This window comes from Drosophila pseudoobscura, chromosome X, assembly GCF_009870125.1.
Source record: "Drosophila pseudoobscura strain MV-25-SWS-2005 chromosome X, UCI_Dpse_MV25, whole genome shotgun sequence".
NCBI classification, from domain to species: domain Eukaryota; kingdom Metazoa; phylum Arthropoda; class Insecta; order Diptera; family Drosophilidae; genus Drosophila; species Drosophila pseudoobscura.
Genome location: NC_046683.1, coordinates 11,609,403 through 11,629,914, shown reverse-complemented (window position 1 = coordinate 11,629,914; position 20,512 = coordinate 11,609,403). Strand labels below are relative to the sequence as shown.

Sequence of the window (20,512 nt, the reverse complement as noted above, 5' to 3'; positions counted from 1 at the left end):
CATAATGAGACGGTATATTTGTGAAGGTCTATCGATAAATCTGGTCGCAAGACTGGTGCGCACCAATTTTTTTTTTGACTTCGACACAAAACATACACCGAGTGCAAACTTTCAGCAATTATATATTTTATATTTTGCTGCGGTGACCGTGTATTCTGTGATTGTGTGATTGTGTGATTTTGTGTCTGTGTACAGATATTAGCAAATATAAAAATTAGCACAACAAGAGCGAAAAGCAAAAACACACACACGTACGCACCCCGTCACGCGGATAAACCTTTCCACAAAACGCTGCAAAAGAGAAGAATAAGGAGCCAACCATGTCCGCCGCCGACGTCGAGACGCAGTCGCAGCAGGAGACGACAAACGGCAGCAGCAAATTCGATGTTCCCGAGATAGAACTGATCATCAAGGTGGGTTTTCCTTTGGTCATATTTGCATATATGCATGCACTCATGTGTATGTGTTTAGCTGGGTTGGCTTTTCATTTCCATGCCACAAAGTGAAAATGCAGCGCTGTCAGCGGCAGCGTCGGCGTCGCGTCTACGCCATCACAAATGCAAAAAGCACAAAGACAAAACGAACGGTGTATCAAGGTGTATTGTATTTGAATGAGGTGATGAAGTCCCCGCTCTTCCCCCCACCAAGTATGTTTATTTTTTGTTTGCCCAACTATGTCTCGCACTCCTTGTGGGACGCTGCTAATTCAATATAAAGCAAAATGGGTAAACTATTGTACGAGTGCTCTTTGGCAATGCGTCACGTTGAATAAATACACCTTGGAAATGCTGTTTCTGCTACTTATGTTTCCCCCTCTGCTCTTCTGCCGAGTGAGCGTGTGTGTGTCACATGAAACAGAATTGTATATTCATTATGTCCCATTTCATTTCTTCTTTTGGGTTTTATTTGCCTTTTGGTCAGAGCCCAGAGCCAGAGCTTCTCCCCCTTTATCATCGGCCATCTCTTGCACGCCCCCCCTTTTATGTGTTGTTTTTTTGTGGTTTCTAAGCATCGCCAAAACCGGTTTCCTTCTCTCCCTATCATCAGCACACACACATACACCATGGTCTGGCCTGTGTATTTGTGTATGCGTGTAAGTGTAGATCGTAACGTATTTCTGTGCGGTTCTATTCTTATCTCCTTCTTCAAAAACTCTTAATCATACTTCCCATTCGCGCCAATTGCTTAACAAAATGCTGACAAAAGTCTCCACCGCTTGGCTTCCTTTTATCTTTGACGGATTTCTAAATTTCTTGGGGGCATACGTCATGCATGCCTTGCCGTCGCATCATGGCCCATGGGCCCGCGTTATTTGCCAAAGTAATTTGTGATTGTTTTCGGAACACACTTTGGATTGTTGATTCTATTGGTAAGCCCTCTTCTGCCTCTGCCTCTGCCGGCTGCTCCTCCAACCAACCAAAAACAACCATCCATCAGGCCATCCCACGCCACGGGCCACGGGGCCGCACCTCTCGGAAAGTCTTATAGTGCATGACTAATTCTCCGCCAGGTCCGAAACCCAGCCCTAGTTCCAGCCACAGTCGCAGTCACATTTCCTGCCCCAATACCAATACCAATCGCAATCCCAATGCAATGAGCAATAGCCCACTCCCTTTTCCTGTTGCCAGAGAAAGTGGATACGAGGCGCGCACCTGTTGACTGTGGACTAGAGGGGAGGACCAGCACTTTTCCAGCCATCAGCCGAGAAGCATCTTTGACATAACCAACACGAAAAGCGCATTGGCACATGGAAAAGCCATTTCCATTTACAGCAAAAAATAAAAGTGAAAGTTCAATTTCAGAGCGGGAAGGAAAGCAGTGGAAGTCGGAGCTGAGCTGAGCTGAGTTGAGTAGATGGGTTGATGGTAGATGGTAGATGGTGGCATGCCTCTCTGTTCCGCGCGTGCAGGCAACAAACAAACACAAATGGTTTTGTTGTTTCCACAGAGGGACAAAGCGCGGTGCGGTGAGCAGGGAAAGCAGCTAACAAAACAATCATTGAACGCTAAACAGGTTTTTCTCGTGTGCACTTTTCCGCCTCCCTCCTGTTCGCGCCAAAGCCAAATCCAAAGCCAAAGGCAAAGGCAAAGCCTCCTCGTGCAGAAGTCGGAGTGGAGTCATCGCCCACGCGAGATCTCAAGAGATGCCCCAAATTGGCATCGAATCAAAACAAAAGAAAAATAAATACGTACAAACATATGTATGTATGTATTTCCCTTTCCTAAACGATCCTTTCATACATGGTATGTGTGTATGTGCGAGAGTATGTTTTCACGATCCACTTAAACTAATTTAAGGCCTTTTTCGTTGAGGGGCCCTTTTACAACGCCAACAATTGTCCATGTTGAGGAAAATGCGCTTCTTTGTTGCCACTTAAAGCGAAGAGAGAAACTGAAGCTGCAGCACGCATCCCATATACAGCGGAGGTCAATACAAACTATGTAGAAATCTACTAAAGCATATTTCATACATATGTTTATTTGCAAAGATATAATAACAAAATAAACCTCCATAATTGAGCTGTTGCTAAACGTACTAGAACGGGCCTAGAATTTTGGCCACAACTGTATGTGGTATGCGGTACGAATATGTATGTGTGCGGGTGTGTGGGTGTGTGCATGCTGAGATGACAGTTGAACCAACTGATTTGTTGTCTTCCTCACGCCTCCACGTGCTGTCAGTAAATGTACACACACACACACACACATGCATATGCATGCAGAAAACACGCAAATGTTTACATCGTTTCCTCCTACTCCGCCCTCGCCTTAACTGTTGTTGCTTCTGCTTCTCCGCCACCACCACTTCCACCCTCACAGATTCTGCTTCTCCTCATTCCGCCTTCATAGGTTCCGCTTCCCCGCCACCCATTGACAGATGATCTGTTTCTTTTTGCAATTGTGGATGGCGTGTGGATTTCATTGACAAACGACTGTTATTGTTATACCCTTGCGGGAGGGTATCTCTCTATTACAATGTTGTCTCCAAAAAGCTGTCAATTTCATAAATTATAGTCGATTTCGTTTAAGTGAAACTTAATTGTAGGCTAATTTAATATAGATTAAACTAATCAAACGATCGATATACGAGGGAGTAAACGTTGCGGTCTCGCCAAATCAATATTTTCTGTGGTCTGTTGCCTCGTGAATTATTTTGTTTAAATCAATTAGTTGAACGCCTTGCGTTTCTGGAATGTTCTGAAATAAATTCTCCAAATTGATTACCGGCCAGAGAGAAGCGGGTGGGGAGACCGATTAGCCCATTACCAATTTGTGGGCGGAAGGTGGTGTATGCAAGTGTGAAGCTCACGTTTGTAGCACACCCAACCAAATATCAGCCATGCACCCGCCACCCCCGTTCCCCGTTCACCCCTGGGCTCGTCACTTAGTGTTGATTATATTTTGTTTGTATTTTTTTTGGCCATTACTTCATCACGGAGGCTTCCGCCCGTGCTTGATAAGATATCAAATATATGTACATACATATCTGCCACATGTGCTTGTATGTGGCCCAAAAAGAATCGGTGAAATCGGTACAATCGCCCGTTGTGGCATGTGAAGAAGCTCTTCTCAAGGCTGACATATGTACATATGTATGTACACCCCCCTCAGTCCAAGTCCCCACTCCCATTCGCACTTCCATCCCCATGAGGATCGTCATCATCTGAAAACGGAATGATTGCGTTCTGCAGCTGTCGGCGAACCGGTTCCAAAAATAACGCCACGCAGAGGCAGACGGACGGGGTGCCCGGTGCCCGATGCCCGATGCCGCCAACAACTATTTAATTTCGTTTTTATTTATGATTTGTTGTTGCTGTTTGTATTTGTATTTTATTTGACTTTACTTTAGTTTTTTATTTGTTTTTTTATTTTGCTTTGGTCTTTATCTTATCGCTCCACAAATTTACAATTGAAAGAAACGGAATAACTGCCGGCAGCCAATATAATGGGAATGTGCTCGATAGACAAAAGACAGAAACCCTTCCTTGCTGATTTGGAATGTCCCAATCGACAGTCGGGATGATACATTTTAATGTCGGAATAGAGTGGCGGGCAACTAGACCTTAGACCATATCGTAAGCACTAATATGTGGCAATTCTTGAGAAACCTAGAGATAGTATCGGTGATGGTCTGTCCACAATATTATTTTTCAAAAGTTCCTCAGGGACATACGATTTGGGCAGAGCTATAGCCTGGGGCCCTATGGTATAGGGTATAAATCTCATCTCTCTCATTGGGCTCATTGGCTCATTGTTTGAAAACCAATTCTAGAATAAAGTATTTCTTAGCTAGTGGAATGTAAGCTCTTCCTGCTGAGATGGTTGCACCACCGTTACTACTATTTGGACCTCAACTGTATGTGGAACCTACACATACATATGTATGATTGGCAGCACACACACACACATTCATAAATTATGTATTTCCAACGAAAAATTTGTTTAAAAATCAACAGTTTTTATTGGCAAGAGGTACGATTGTGTATGTGTGTGGATTTTATTAGCCAGAAGTGCCATATATGTACATACATAGCATGTGTGGATGTGGATGTGCATGTGTGTGCATGTGAATGGCACTTGACATTTGCTAACTACTTTTGGTGTTGTTTTTCTGCTGCCGTGCCGTGCTGCCGTCTCTTCTCTCTCGTCATTTCTATTTTGAAAGCGTCAAATTGCAGCAGAGGCAGCAGCACCCCGCAAGATTGCCCGATTGTCTGACTGACTGGCTGACTGACTGACTGACCTTTGGCGTTGCCACACATTTATTGTACAATTTGCGATTTTTGCAATTCATATTGCGAACACTGATGGAGAAAAGCAACGCCAAAGCCAAAGCCAAAGCCACAGCAAATGGCAAATGAGGCTAAAAATAAGATACAGCAAATAAATGCCCCGCATGTAATCCGGGTCATTCGGTACATTCCCGATGGATGGGGACGCGTGTGTATCGCATCCAGCAAGCACAGTTAATAACATACTCTACTCTGCTTTGTTGGTGTATAACAAAAAAAAAAAATAAATAAGAAGCAATAATGAAAAATAAGCACCGTTTAAGCACCAAAGCGAAATTGATACGAAAAAAACCACTTCTTGCTGCGCTCCCACAGCGCCATTGTTTTGCTGTTGCGGTTGATTATGCTGCTGGCGGGGCTGTGGGGGGCTGGGGGGGCCATGTGGGTTGAGGCCTATTAAGCCATTAACTCACAGGGCAAACGCTAATTAACTAGATATCAGGAATTAAAATTTAATTGTTTGGGAATTCAGGCGTTAAGTATTTGTCGGAGCGAGCCTAACGCGTTTCCAATTATCGATAGCGGGCTTTCTTTTAATCGGATGCTGGAGAGGATTCAATAGCCATGTAGGCGGGGATTCCAGCTTTTCGTTTGCCCCGTTGTGGCGGGGGTATTGTTCTCCAATCAACTGCTGTGTAAAAGGCAAACAGGAATGCTGAATGCTTATCTAACGCACACATTGATTGCCATTGAAGTTAAGCCGGCTGTCGACAGTAAACGGCAAAGGCAACGGGCAACGGCAACGGGCAACGGCAACGGGCAACAGCAACAGCAACAACGGGAAAGGCAGTGGAAATCAACAAGTAAACCTCTCGCGCGCACATTGCCATCTGATGTGATGATGATGTCATCGTCGTCATCTGATGTACATGTGTGGCCGCTGCTGGCCTTGGCAGTGCATCAAGAACAAGGCTCTGGCTCTGGCTGTGGCTCTGTCTCTGTCTCTAGGCTCGGGCCCACCTCCACTTCCTGCCCGATTCGCATGAAAGCAAAGTCGAAGGCGAAGAAGAGCCGCCTCCAATTACTCATTCTGCCAGCGTCAGAGCTCTGATCATGATGTGATGATGTCACATGACTGAAATTATGTTGTTTCATTTGGGCTGGAAACTTTATTTGATTTATTTATCGGTAATTGGCGGCACGCGAAGCCACCGACCGACCCCATCATTATGCAAGCTAAATTCCCATTAGACAGACAGCTGATTGCCACGAAAAACATTTGACCCACATTAACTAATTGTTAATTGTTGTGTGTTTTCGCATTTTCTCATTTTGCACAGGCCTCCACCATCGATGGACGCCGCAAGGGTGCCTGCCTGTTCTGTCAGGAGTACTTCATGGACCTTTATCTGCTGGCCGAGCTAAAGACAATCAGCCTGAAGGTGACCACAGTGGACATGCAGAAGCCGCCGCCAGATTTCCGCACCAATTTCGAGGCGACGCATCCGCCCATCCTGATTGACAACGGCCTAGCCATACTGGAGAACGAGAAGATCGAGCGTCACATTATGAAGAATATACCCGGCGGCTACAATCTGTTCGTGCAGGACAAGGAGGTGGCCACTCTGATCGAGAACCTGTATGTGAAGTTGAAGCTGATGCTGGTGAAGAAGGACGATGCCAAGAACAATGCCCTCTTGTCGCACCTCAAGAAGATCAACGACCATTTGGCCAATCGCAATACACGCTTCCTTACGGGCGACACCATGTGCTGCTTCGACTGTGAGCTGATGCCCCGTCTCCAGCACATCCGTGTGGCTGGCAAATACTTTGTGGACTTTGAGATACCAGTAAGTGCAACGAAACCCAAGCGAAACGAAACACTAAGTAGTCCTAATGATCATCTCCTCTCCTTCTTCCGCACTTCAGACGCACTTGACAGCGCTGTGGCGTTACATGTACCACATGTATCAGCTGGATGCCTTTACACAATCGTGCCCGGCCGACCAGGACATTATCAATCACTATAAGCTGCAACAGGTGGGTTCGCTCTATTTATGATTTATTTATGTTTACTGATTCTTGCTCGCCTTCGCGCAGAGTCTCAAAATGAAGAAGCACGAGGAGCTGGAGACGCCCACGTTTACCACATCCATTCCAATTGATATATCGGAGTAAATTTCCTATAAAAAGCAGCACACGCAGCGCAGCAGCAGTAGCAGTAGCAGTAGCAGCCCCCAAATATACATCATATGTATACAAAACAAATAATTCATATTTTTGACAACTTTACAACTAAACCCCCGATGTGCAACCGTGCAACCGTGCACCCGAATGTAGCGACAACCAGGACTTATAAATTATTGTATACTACAACCATGATATACATAATATCCACGCATATACTATACTATACATACATATATATACAACACACCTATACACCAATACTCGTGTATAGAGAGTAAATAGCAAAAGCATAACAAGTGTTCTTTAGCAGCCGCGTTGCCTTTCTTCAGCTATGCTTGATTCAAACACCACCCAGCCGTCTGCGGCGGTGTATTTTTGTTTAATTAATTAATGAACTCCATATTTGTGTTTGACATGCAAATATCCATACATATACATATATTATACGATAGCTCGATACGCAATTAATGGCTTATCCAATGGCATTGTATAGGCCACAAACACTACCACCCCCACCCGGTCTTGGCCCATATATTTACAAATATTTTTTTATTATTTGATTTTACTTTAAACTTTGTATTCAGCAAGGAGCTTTTCAATTTTAATTCTTTTTTTGTGTGTGTAATGGAGAAAAAAATGTGCATTTTTTTCTGCCTAAATTATGATTTTTTGATTATTATTTTTTTGTTTGTTTCTTGCTCCCTGGCGCCCGTTGCCATTTTGTTCGCTTTTAACTTGTATTTTAATATTTTATAACATAAAAAAAAACAAAAGGCAAATGAAAAGAGGAAATGAAGAGTATTTTTTGTATTTAAGAGAAAATTAAAAATAAAAAAAATAAAAAAAACGAAACACAAAAAGACAAAATCAAAATGGTGTTATTTTTATGTAATCCATTTTACTCAATAATCAACCCTGGAGGCTGGAGAAGCCCCAGTCCCCAAGTAGATGCGCTCCATCAATACCCTGTTTCTGCTGTCCAAAGGAAAGGGCGTTCCTCTGAGCGGTACCTGCACGTCCACCGGCGTCCCAGCCGCTCAAGGAACCAGAGAGCGCCACGGATTGCGTATACAGAGAGGACGTTTGCGTCTTCCAGGTACATATTCGAGTGTTATTGCAGACAGTGTTGAAATAGTATAATGTAAAAATCAAGTTTTATTAAATTTTACAAACAAGTCTGTACATAACAAGAAACAGAAGAGAACACGAGCTTTTTGGCGGATGATTGATTTAATCGAAACAGTCACAAGTGTGTAACCCATTTCGGGGTTCAACCAACTCAATTTTAATTGAGTGGAAGCCCTGGGCCGGGTTCCGTTCCCAACTAGCTAGCCATTGATGGGTCCGAATGATGATGCCCTGGTTTTGGTGGAATTTTGAAGGGACGCACAAATTTGATATTCGTCTTGAGGGACTCGGGCAGCAGGCTCGGGGGCAGCAGACAGTGCAGGAAGACGTGGGTCAGGTAGCCAGTGATGCCCCAGATGCGGTAGTGATCAACCACGAAGACGGGGCCACTGTAGCCGCTACGAAATTGCGTGTGCCGCGCTGCCTTGGGTGCCATCAATGCGTTCAGCGGTATGCTGAATACTTCCTCCACCTCTTCCCAGTTCAGACGCAGCTCCGACATGTGAAAGTCGGGCACAAAGCCGACCACAGGCACAATGGCAGAGGTTCGGGGCAAATATAGGGGCTTTGCCTCCCCCCACACCTGAATGCGATCGCGAGAGAGCCCAATTTCCTCTTCAGTCTCGCGCAGGGCACAGTCCACATAGCTCGCGTCGCTCTCGTCCCGCTTACCGCCCGGAAAGGAGATCTGGAAGCTGTGACTACGCAAGTGCCGGGAGCGGCGTGTATAAAGCAGCGAGATCTCGTCGCTGAAAGGAGTAAGAGAACGGCAAACGTAGTTGGAGCCACCTCTTCCGGCCGAGTACATACACACGTCTGTGCCGCCACTTACGTGCCCCGTTCCTGGCAAAGAGCTATGAGCACGGAGGCCGACAGCTTTTCGCGCATATTGGGTGTCAAGGATTTTGGTCGGGGAAAGGCCGGCAGATTGCGCATCTTCTTCATGCATCGCTCTTGTTGCTCTGGCGACAGAAGGGCCGCATAGTCGTCGGGGCTCAACACCTGCGGATCTGTTCGTTGGGAGGCAACAGTCGCGGAGGAGCTAAGGTGGCACATTGGTGTCCTCAGCAGAAGTGGCATCCGCTGGCGCGCCGAGTGTACAGTGGCCAACGACATGCTGTTTTTGTCTTTCAAATTAAGATGGAATGGAAACCCAATAATATTCAAATCGCGAAACCAAAAATGATGTAAACAATATAGCTGAAAAACCATCGATAGATCGACTATTTATTTGTGGCTCACTATCGATAGACTGCTCAATATTTCCGAATTTGAAATTGTAATATTAATTTTGTTTCCTGGTGACCATCCAGTAATTTCTGGACTTCAAGCATTTCCCGATCAATCTCCAGAAGGTTGTCCAGTTTTTTTTGCTTTGGTGAGGCGCCTTCGCAGCGATGAGTCTCATCATTCCTTGCAGCACATACGATATATATCTGAGAGTCAGACCGTACATCTTTTCGACCAATACGCGGTCACACTGCCGAGCAAAGAAAAAAAGCAAACAATACATATTTTTGCCCGAAAAAAGCTAGTTTTACAGGTAATGTACGGTGTTAACTCAGAAAATATTGTAGTAGATAGAGGAATATACAGGTCTATGTGGACGTGACGTGTTAAATAGGGTTTATGTTGAATTTGAAAGTCAGCTTTGATTTGAGACGTGTTCAAGCTCTGTATCTATCTGTGGGTGTGCTGGTATGTGTATGTGCGCCTGCTACGCCCCTAGAGGGAAGGAAATGCCGCCGCAATCAATAATACCCTATTTTGTCAGTAGCTCTCTTATTTAGTTTAACGCACGATTTCTTCTTTATATCCCGCAGAAAGATCTACCTAGTTCGTAGAGCAGAGCTAACAAGATGACCGATTCCAAGTATTTCACAACTACCAAAAAGGGCGAAATCTTCGAGCTCAAGTCCGAGCTGAACAATGACAAGAAGGAGAAGAAGAAGGAGGCAGTGAAGAAGGTGATTGCCAGCATGACCGTCGGCAAGGATGTGTCCGCCCTCTTTCCCGATGTAGTTAACTGCATGCAGACCGACAATCTGGAGCTTAAGAAGCTGGTCTACTTGTATCTGATGAACTACGCCAAGTCGCAGCCAGACATGGCCATCATGGCAGTGAATACGTTTGTGAAGGACTGCGAGGACTCCAATCCGCTGATCCGTGCCCTGGCCGTGCGCACGATGGGCTGCATACGGGTGGACAAGATAACCGAGTATCTGTGCGAGCCGCTGCGCAAGTGTCTGAAGGATGAGGATCCCTATGTGCGCAAAACGGCGGCAGTGTGCGTGGCTAAGCTGTACGACATATCGGCCACCATGGTAGAGGACCAGGGCTTCCTCGACCAGCTGAAGGACCTGCTGTCCGACTCCAATCCGATGGTCGTGGCCAATGCAGTGGCTGCCCTCAGCGAAATCAACGAGGCCAGCCAGTCGGGACAGCCGCTGGTAGAGATGAACTCAGTGACCATCAACAAGCTGCTGACGGCCCTCAACGAGTGCACAGAGTGGGGTCAGGTATTCATCCTGGACTCCCTGGCCAATTACAGCCCCAAAGACGAGCGCGAGGCGCAGTCGATCTGTGAGCGAATCACGCCTCGTTTGGCCCATGCCAACGCTGCCGTGGTTCTCAGTGCCGTCAAGGTTCTGATGAAGCTTCTCGAGATGCTGTCCAGCGACAGTGACTTCTGTGCCACGCTCACCAAGAAGCTGGCCCCGCCCCTGGTGACCCTGCTTTCCTCGGAGCCAGAGGTCCAATACGTGGCCCTGCGCAACATCAACCTTATTGTCCAGAAGCGTCCCGACATCCTCAAGCACGAAATGAAGGTGTTCTTTGTGAAGTACAACGATCCCATCTACGTGAAGCTGGAGAAATTGGACATTATGATTCGTCTGGCCAACCAGAGCAACATTGCCCAGGTGCTCAGCGAACTGAAGGAGTACGCCACCGAGGTGGATGTCGATTTTGTGCGCAAGGCGGTGCGCGCCATCGGTCGTTGTGCCATCAAGGTGGAGCCATCGGCAGAGCGCTGTGTCTCTACCCTGCTCGATCTCATCCAGACGAAGGTCAACTATGTGGTGCAGGAGGCAATTGTCGTCATCAAAGACATCTTCCGCAAGTATCCCAATAAGTACGAGAGCATTATCAGCACCTTGTGCGAGAATCTGGACACCCTGGATGAGCCGGAGGCACGTGCCTCGATGGTTTGGATCATCGGCGAGTATGCCGAGCGCATTGATAACGCAGACGAGCTTCTCGACAGCTTCCTCGAGGGCTTCCAGGTAAAACTCACGCACAGCCTATTCCCCTTTGCAAAACTATGCCTAAATTGAATCTTTGTTTTGGTTGTTTTCAGGATGAGAATGCCCAAGTGCAGCTGCAGTTGCTCACGGCTGTGGTGAAGCTCTTTCTTAAGCGGCCATCGGATACACAAGAGCTGGTGCAGCACGTCCTCTCGCTGGCCACCCAGGATTCGGACAATCCCGATTTGCGCGACCGTGGATTCATCTACTGGCGTCTGCTCTCCACGGACCCGGCCGCCGCCAAGGAAGTTGTGCTGGCGGACAAGCCTCTCATCTCGGAGGAAACGGATCTGCTGGAGCCGACGCTGCTGGACGAGCTCATCTGTCATATCAGCTCGCTGGCCAGCGTGTACCACAAGCCACCAACGGCCTTTGTGGAGGGACGAGGAGCTGGCGTACGTAAATCTCTGCCAAACCGCACGGCTGGAGCCGGCGTAAGCAGCGGGGCAGGAGATCAGCAAGAGCCGGGAGCAGGATCGGAGGCCATGGTCATACCCAACCAGGAATCGCTGATTGGGGATCTGCTGTCTATGGACATCAATGCCCCCGCCATGCCTGCCGCGCCAACTGCTACAAGCAATGTGGATCTACTAGGCGGTGGCCTGGACATACTGCTGGGTGGCCCACCAGCTGAACCAGCCGCGGGCGGCGCCTCCAGCCTGCTGGGCGACATCTTTGGCCTGGCTGGCACCTCCCTTTCTGTGGGCGTTCAAATCCCGAAAGTCACGTGGCTGCCAGCCGAGAAGGGCAAGGGCCTGGAGATCCAGGGCACTTTCTCCCGCCGCAACGGTGAAGTCTTCATGGACATGACGCTCACCAACAAAGCCATGCAGCCGATGACGAACTTTGCCATCCAGCTGAACAAGAACAGCTTTGGCCTGTCGCCAGCCTCCCCTCTGCAAGCGGTACCCTTGCCACCCAACCAGAGCGCCGAGGTGAGCCTCGCCCTGGGCACCAACGGACCCATCCAGCGCATGGAGCCGCTGAACAACCTTCAGGTGGCGGTGAAAAACAACATTGACATCTTCTACTTTGCCTGCCTGGTGCACGGAAATGTGCTTTTCGCTGAGGACGGGCAGCTGGACAAGCGGGTCTTCCTCAACACCTGGAAGGAGATACCGGCCGCCAACGAGCTGCAGTACAGCCTGAGCGGCGTCATCGGCACCACCGACGGCATCGCCTCCAAGATGACCACCAACAACATCTTCACCATTGCCAAACGCAATGTCGAGGGCCAAGACATGCTCTACCAGTCGCTGAGGCTGACGAACAACATCTGGGTGCTGCTGGAGCTGAAGCTGCAGCCGGGCAATCCCGATGCCACGCTCAGCCTCAAGTCGCGCTCTGTGGAGGTGGCTAACATCATTTTCGCCGCCTACGAGGCCATCATCCGCTCGCCTTAAACTCAAAGCAATCGAAACAAGATATCCATGAGCCACAGAACCGTTTCTTAATGTTTTCTGGAGGTGTTACACTAGATAACACAAGCAAATTGTAGTCTACGTATTATATTATAGCTACTACTATTATTGCATTGTGTGTATTGGGAGTTCCGAATTGTTCACGCACCTATATACAACAAATTGATATATGTAATACTAATCCTAATGAAAGACGCGAGAAGAAGAAATGTTAATTGTTATGAAACGTTGCATGCTCCGTAGAAACCCACTCCAATCGATGCCGGAGCGTCATTTAGCCGCATTCCAAAATCTACAATAACCCCCACAACAAACCCAATGCATGCATCTATGTATATGTATGTGTCCTAGTAAAAATGTATGACATATGTATAACACTAAATAATCGAAACTTTAATACCCTGTTTTGTTTCATGTCGAGGCAGGGGAGATGAATGGTAATTGATTAATAAGTCTGAAGCGGATGCCAATCGGAGTCCGTCCTACGATATTGACATAAGCTGCTTGATGCACGGAGCTTTGGGTCGGTCGTCCTCAGCTTAAAGCTTTTCTAGTGGCTTTCAGCTGTTTAAGGGTTGTTTTGTTTACGCAAGTCGTCGTCTATCGTTCCTGCTCTAACCCACTGTGCTCCCGCCTTAGCCGCGCTCTATCCGTCCCTGTTTCGCGTCGCTGTTCTGTTGATGCGCCCAGTTGCCGCAGGAGTGTGTTTTGTTGTACCACAAGCGAGTTCGTCTTGGCCCCGATTGTAGCAGCACAAGTCCACACCGCAGCACCACCAGCCAACAGCCACCAGCCGTCGTCTCCGCTCCAAATATGTGTACACAAAATAATGAAATTGCAACATTTCTGTTATAAAATTTAGTGGTAAACCAAACCGTTCATCTGTCGCCACGGACAAACAGTTACAAGTTGAGAGCAACAAAGATGTCGTCATTCGATTGAGATTCGAGATGCGAGGACGGTAAGAGAGTGCTCCGCCCTATTTTGAGGCTTGTTGCAGAGGCTTGACACACAAAGCGGAGTGTTGTGGCAGGAGAGAGGGATGCGAGGCTGATGCGTGGTGGTACAATGTACGGTTCAGTGCTGGAATGCGTGGCAGAGTGAACAACAAATAGCTGGCCTGGACTCTACACAGCTACCGTTACTCGACGTCCAGCGTCCAAGCAGTTTTGCATTTCTTACAAAACAAAAGAACAAACCAACCAAAACGCATTTGCCGCCGGAATGAGGGTGGGGGCGGATGTGGTCTACGATGGCCACGACTATGGCAGTGATGATGCTATGGGCAGTCCCCTGGACTGGCCATTTCTGATAAAGGTACGTAAGCATGCGTTGTGTCTTTCTTTTATAGGTTAAGTCGCGCAATATGCAAAGTGTTAACTGTAAAGAGTACAAGTGTTGGCTATGCAAAACAAGAGGCTGCGTTTATGCCTCACGAGACATCGCGATGAGTAACGAGAGCGTTACCGTTATGCTTTGATGGTATTCCAGTGGTGACAGTCACTTTGCATAAGCGGTAATGTGGTCCGCATAAACATAAATACATACATACATACATGCACAGGGTATAACAGTCATAATAAAGTAAGACAACTCGGATCCGCTGTCTTAATTTCACACACACGCACACAGCTCCAACCGGCAAACATACGTGAAAAAAAAGAGTGCACTTTTTTTTGAATGCATTACCTTAATATTAGCATACCTTTTGCATGCATGAGTCAGACGCGTACATACATATGTACATATGTATGTAAGTGGTGCCGACACTGGCGATGTGTGTCACGTGTCCTTGATCGAATTACAGCAACGTACAGAACAGGCCAGTGCTTTTTACCGCTCTCCCTCTCTCTATTTCTCTCTGCCTTTTGCATTGTAATTAGGGCATCTTGGAGAACCAGACATGCACCCCAACCGCACCGGATACCCTGGCCGCCATACTATGGGCCATTTTCGCCGTATTCGGCATCGTGTACGCCCTGCTCGGCTACCGCTGCCTTCGGGCCGTGGGCTTCCTGAGCGGACTAATGGTGGGCGCCAATGGGATATTCATACTGCAGGACTTTCAGATCACATTCCTGGGCAAGCCGGCGGACTCGGCTTTGGCCATTGTGGCCGGACTGCTGGGCGCCGTACTCGGCTCCACATATCCGGTCGCTTCGGTGCTGATCAGTGCTTTTGCCGGAGCCCTGCTGTCCGGTGCCGCGATGGCCGTTTGTGTGGCCACAATGCCGGACAACGAATTTGGGGTAAGTGGAGCGCGTAATTATCCACCATCGCTCATCCTTCTCATTTTCCTTTCTCCGGTTCCGTTTAGTACCGTGAAATATACGTGGCCGTGGTGGGTGGCGCCGTAATCTGCTCGGTTCTCACCCTGTGCTGTGTCAAATACGTGACCATACTCACCTCCAGCATTGTGGGCACGGCCATGATCATCGGAGCCATCGACTTCTTTATGCACGGCCTGGAGACGATCAACTGGGTAAGTAAGCTTTCCGCTGTCTGCACAGCTTCAACTAAATCGCGCCCGGCGTTGCAGATACTCAACATGAGGCCGCATCCGTTACCGCCTCCGTGCTATGGGGGCCTCCTGATAGCCGCCTGGCCCGTGACCATTGTGCTCAGCATCATGGTGCAGTGCTTCATAACCGCCTGGCGGGTGGACCATCGCAAGCGTGTCTACATGCGGCACCATAACCATCCCAACCATCCCCATGCTACGCACTTGCCGCACAGCCAGCAGCAGGCCGGACCTGGCCACGCCCATGCACCCGTAAGGCGATCACAGTCGCGCACTCGCGAGACCCGCGAGGAGGCCAGACAGCGCAAGTTCCGCTACCTGTATCAGGTGCGAACGGCACGTGGCGACATCATATCACAGGTGAGGGTGATAACACCACTAGCAGTGCTTAAAAGAATATCTAATTTGTTCATGGCTCTAATTGGCAGAACTTTGTGTCGGCCCTGCAGAAGCGTATCCAACTAAGTGGCACAGAGACGCCCTCGGAGAGGTCGATCAAGACCAGCTCGAACGAGCGGAACACATTCAGGAGTGACCGCACCCACTTTACCACCATCCACGATCCGGACTCGGAGCTGTGCGACAAGATCGAAATTGTCCGTGACATTGGATAACAAACAAGCAATAGCTACATGTAACTATACCCGTAGGGGGGGACTACGGGCTGTGGTACTCTGGAAAGGCTTGGACACGGACACGGGTCGGGGGATAGATCGAATCGAGCGAGCGAGGAAGGAATTTGCTCTAGCTGAGCAGCTGGAGGAGTTGGAGAGTAGGACACAGAAGTACGGTTACATGTTGAAGCTATAAATTGGGCACAAAATGCCTTACACGGAACGGACAAGAACGGAGGCACAATGGAAGCAGAGCACAAGCCGAGATGGAGTTGTGAGAGAGGCTTATGTTGTAGCACTAAATATCCATGAATGCACATGGAATATTCATGGATCTAGTGTTTGGATCTTAAGGAACTTTGAGTGGAAAACACCGACATACACAGATCAGAACAGAGTTTGGATTGCATTGCATTCAAAGGGAGAACCCATAACCTAAACTTACTCTACTTATTCGTGCACAGCTAGCATTTAAGACATCTGATCGCCAAAATCCATACGCATCCAGATGGTGCGTGGTGATGGTGATGAGCAAAAAAAGGCATTTGTTCTCCCCACTTAATCAAATGTTAGAACAGAACATCCGAGTATAAATGGCATGTAATTCGGTAAAGTTTTATGACTACAATAAGTTGACTTCCGCGAGTGATGAGTGATTCTCGATGAGTCATTGGTATATCGTATTCCTGGAACTAAAACTAACTTAACTAAAAATACTAGTTACGCTTCTCCTTCTTCAAATATCGCAATTTACTAATCAGTTAATATCTGTGTTATATTTATACGATACGATAAACCAAGTTACGAGTTGGACAGTTGGAAATATTTATATCAAGATTGAGGCGATTTCGTGAATCGTTTCAGTGGCATTTCGTTCCATTTTAACTATCAAATAGTCCTAAGAACACGTTTAAAACTCCTTATAGAGATAACAGGAATATATGGTATATCCCCAACTGAAGTATCCTTAAAAGAAAAGTGAAGCCAGGCACAACCAAAAACCAAACCAAATACAATTTATAAATATAATAAAATACCTATTAAGTACAATAAAAACAAACAGTGAAGTGAAGGGAAAGATGTACTAGGCTTAAGCACATGTCCTTGTACTACCAATACACTATATACGAGTACACTGACCTGTCTAGGCAGCTGAATTTGGATTTTAAGCCAGTACAGCTGAACATATATCCACATAGAGTTAGATACGTATATATGTATATGCATGTAGCTTTAGCAATTGAATAAGCCAAGGTTAAGACATTTAACTGATTACACTCGATGTGTCGATATACGAGTACTCGTACAGATATTATCGTACATTGTATGAAGGGGGAAAACGAGGTTTAACCAGGGCAAGGAAACCGTCGAACCGTTGCTTCCCCGCTGAGAACCCAGCTACTGAGAACCCAGTAACGAACCGCTCGTTCAGCCGTCTTAGCACTAGCCATAAGATGAATAATATGAATATATTATTATGATCTAAGATCCTTTCAAACTGCGGTACAAATTAAAAACAATTCCAATAGATTCAGGCAATCAGCGCAAGTTGAAGTATATGAAATTTAGTGATATATAATGAAAATACAACACAGAAAGCCTTCGAAGACATCAGACATTGCCAGGCAGATATGTACTTCTATATCGAATCGGCTCAAAGAACGCCAATCATTTGTTTCCCATTGTGTTGATCAGATTTTAGTTTCTAGGAATTGCTGCCGTCCGCAATTTGTTAATTTGTTACAACTAACTCCTTGATATTGTACCTAGGACTTTAATCATCCAGCATTGTTCCCGGCTCCTACGTTACTATTACATTTCTGAGGTCTCCTGATTTTAATGTTTAACAGCAACAGCACTGTCTGATCGATCGGATGATACTGGCGGATACACTGGGGTATTTAACACACAGAAGTCGCTTTTGTGGCTCAGCATTTAAGAGAACTCTTGTCAGACAGGGGTTCGTACATTAATTTTCATGTAGTGTATAAGAGTACTAGCAGCTGCATACTAAAGTAGTGGAAAGGAAATCTTCAAAGAATTGAATATATTGTATTTATACGCTAAGAAACACACACAATAATAATTCGGAGGCTAATGCAAAGGGCCATCGAGCACTCCATAATGTTCAGGGCTATTCTGGTTTTCGATTTCACTTTGAAATCGCCAATCCGAATCCGAATCTGAATCCGATTCCGAGTACTAGACATAAGTTTACCTTAAGATGGACACTTTTGTAGAGAATAATTTCATTCGATTTCTATTCTTCATGATCTTAAAATCTCTCAAACTATCTAGTAAATCTGACGAAGTGAAATCAAAGCTTGGAATGGCATCCTGTACTCCCAAACACTTTATAATATTCAAAAAGAATACGAATTACAATAAATACATCATGCAGGCCAAACTGAATGGATATGCTTCTTATTTGCTTGAAAATTTACAAAATATAATCTGCGTAAAATCCCCGAGAGGCTTATTTATAAACTACGAATGTTGAAATAATCCTGAGCATAAATACTGGAACATTTTCAGCTCGTCTTGCATGGGCGCAAGGAACAGGTGGTCTGTCTGTCGCCGGACAGATCATTTTGGATAATCAGTAGACTTTCCCAAAAGCGACCCAAGAGCGGGAACCAGGCGTCAAACAAGACGGACGGAAAGACAGACATGGCTATAACGACTCGACTAACAAATCCACAAATCACACTGTCACGAGTGTTTCCAATTTTAAAACTTCGCCCTGCCCTTTAACGCCTAACAAAGGGCAAAGATCTATGCAAGATTTTGCTTACCATATATTGAAATAATATCGATAGCCAAGAGTTTCGAACACAGGAGGCTGTATATTCGATCAAATATATATGAAGTTGCGTCTTAGTTGTTGTCTTAGTCGTCTGAGCGACCCCATTTAGAGGCAGTCCCTGAAACCCTGGATGCTATAAACGCAATGGTATCAGATCGATCATTTGCTCCTCGGAATAAAATCAAACGAAATCGCAATGGCATCATTTCCAATGTTTTTTTTATTGGCTGATTATACATTAACTGTATAATGTAGATGTATTAACATAATTAAACATTTAAGGTATTGAGTAGAATTGAACATTTGTGAACATTTGTGAACTTGTGTGTGTGTGTGTCGATTTTGGTGTGTGAAATTTCGGGATGTTATGGCGTTGGAGATACATAGCAAAAAATGTGCTCTTCGGTTTTGTGTTTTTTTAAGGTAAAAGTAAACATTTAGGTATTGAGTAGAATTGAACATTTGTGAACTTGTGTGTGTGTGTGTGTCGATTTTGGTGTGTGAAATTTTAATTGCAATTGCTAGATCCCCTGCTCGGGAGTTTATGCCGTTGGAGATGGCAAAAAATTTTTTGCCATTCGGTTGTGTTTTTTTAAGGTTAAAATAAACATTTGAATAGGTATTGAGTAGAATTGAACATTTGTGAACATTTGTGAGCTTGTGTGTGTGTGTGTGTGTGTGTGTGTGTGTGTGTGTGTCGATTTTGGTGTGTGGAATTATCCTTGCAATTGTTAGATCCCCTGCTCGGGACGTTATGCCGTTGGAGATGGCAAAAAATTTTTTGCCATTCGGTTGTGTTTTTTAAAGGTTAAAATAAACATTTGAATAGGTATTGAGTAGAATTGAACATTTGTGAGCTTGTGTGTGTGTGTGTGTGTGTGTGTGTGTGTGTGTGATTGGATTTGATTTGTTTCCAGTCACGAACGAAGACGGTCGTCCATGACAGCTGAAATGCAATAATTTATGCAAATATTTCTTTATGAATACATCGTTTTGCACTCACTTTTTTTGTGTATAAGTAAATGTGGAATATTCCTTTTTACTTTGAATCCTTTCCCTCGGGTTTGGGGAATTTCGTGTTGTAGAGTGGAATATAACCGGCAATTGCCTTCCAATCGGTGTAGTAAACCAAAGCCAACAGGCTAGCCAGTCCGAAATATCCGGCCGAAGGAATACTATGGGAAAATATTCGAAAATTTTGCAAAATTATAGATTATATATTATAGGCTACATATACAATCCTTTGTATTTCTTTGAGTTATACTTTTCACTTACAAGGCGGTGGCAATAGCCATGTGGCTTTTTGAGGGCCTATGGCGGCAGTAGAAACTAACCATCTTATTTTTGAGGCTCATTTTTTGTTTTTTGAATGTTTTCTTGAAAATAAATTGCTAATGGCGGGCGTGGCGGAACGTTCAATGAAAACAGTTGATGTTTAATTTAAAAACCGCTCAAATAACATTCGAATTGTGTATTGTGTAACCGCTTCAACAAATGTGACACTTAAAATAAACGAAACACAATTTAGGTAGTTATTTAACTCAACTAAACAATTATTGAATTAGTTAAATAATTGTAGATAAATTTGTATTAAATTGGATTCCAAACTTTTTTTAGTTTCCGCGCACTAAACATTTTTTATTTTTTTTTTATATTTTTTTTTTCACTTTAATTTTGTTTCACTTTTCCGAACAAAAGTTAATGTTTTCTCCACTACTGGCAGTGGTGTACTGAATATTTTCGGTGTAAAATCCAGGGTCTACAAAACAGCCAAAAGTCAAGCGATCTCAAGGCC

At 45.7% G+C, this 20,512-nt stretch overlaps 5 protein-coding genes across 6 annotated transcripts; 3 read left to right on the top strand and 2 right to left on the bottom strand.

The window, feature by feature from the left end:
- Positions 1-46: 46 nt before the first annotated feature.
- Clic (chloride intracellular channel protein 5) lies at positions 47-7,701 on the top strand. The gene is made up of 4 exons (XM_001354861.4): positions 47-413; positions 6,073-6,582; positions 6,662-6,772; positions 6,833-7,701. The coding sequence occupies exons 1-4, from the start codon at positions 321-323 to the stop codon at positions 6,908-6,910; spliced, it is 792 nt and encodes a 263-aa protein (XP_001354897.2). The 5' UTR covers positions 47-320; the 3' UTR covers positions 6,911-7,701.
- A 353-nt stretch (positions 7,702-8,054) lies between these two features.
- On the bottom strand, positions 8,055-9,329 carry LOC4814648 (nucleoside diphosphate-linked moiety X motif 8). The gene is made up of 2 exons (XM_001354862.3): positions 8,883-9,329; positions 8,055-8,799 (listed from the first exon to the last, which is right to left on the bottom strand). Exons 1-2 carry the CDS (start codon positions 9,260-9,262, stop codon positions 8,247-8,249), a joined length of 933 nt encoding a protein of 310 aa, XP_001354898.3. The 5' UTR covers positions 9,263-9,329; the 3' UTR covers positions 8,055-8,246.
- A 150-nt stretch (positions 9,330-9,479) lies between these two features.
- On the top strand, positions 9,480-13,173 carry AP-1-2beta (adaptor protein complex 1/2, beta subunit). 2 transcript variants are annotated; one of them, XM_015186274.2, is made up of 3 exons: positions 9,480-9,593; positions 9,874-11,334; positions 11,409-13,173. In XM_015186274.2, the coding sequence occupies exons 2-3, from the start codon at positions 9,910-9,912 to the stop codon at positions 12,756-12,758; spliced, it is 2,775 nt and encodes a 924-aa protein (XP_015041760.2). In that variant the 5' UTR covers positions 9,480-9,593; positions 9,874-9,909; the 3' UTR covers positions 12,759-13,173. The 2 variants fall into 2 exon arrangements, with proteins under 2 accessions (XP_015041760.2, XP_001354899.2); XM_001354863.4 differs by lacking the exon at positions 9,480-9,593 and adding an exon at positions 9,632-9,748.
- A 226-nt stretch (positions 13,174-13,399) lies between these two features.
- Positions 13,400-18,327, top strand: LOC4814862 (transmembrane protein 198). Its single transcript, XM_001354864.3, has 5 exons — positions 13,400-14,093; positions 14,660-15,025; positions 15,094-15,258; positions 15,316-15,657; positions 15,726-18,327. The coding sequence occupies exons 1-5, from the start codon at positions 14,001-14,003 to the stop codon at positions 15,909-15,911; spliced, it is 1,152 nt and encodes a 383-aa protein (XP_001354900.1). The 5' UTR covers positions 13,400-14,000; the 3' UTR covers positions 15,912-18,327.
- Positions 18,328-19,053: 726 nt separating this feature from the next.
- Positions 19,054-20,438, bottom strand: LOC6901534 (cytochrome b-c1 complex subunit 10-like). Its single transcript, XM_002134172.3, has 3 exons — positions 19,993-20,438; positions 19,721-19,892; positions 19,054-19,663 (listed from the first exon to the last, which is right to left on the bottom strand). The coding sequence occupies exons 1-2, from the start codon at positions 20,070-20,072 to the stop codon at positions 19,757-19,759; spliced, it is 216 nt and encodes a 71-aa protein (XP_002134208.1). The 5' UTR covers positions 20,073-20,438; the 3' UTR covers positions 19,054-19,663; positions 19,721-19,756.
- Between the last annotated feature and the right edge of the window lie 74 nt (positions 20,439-20,512).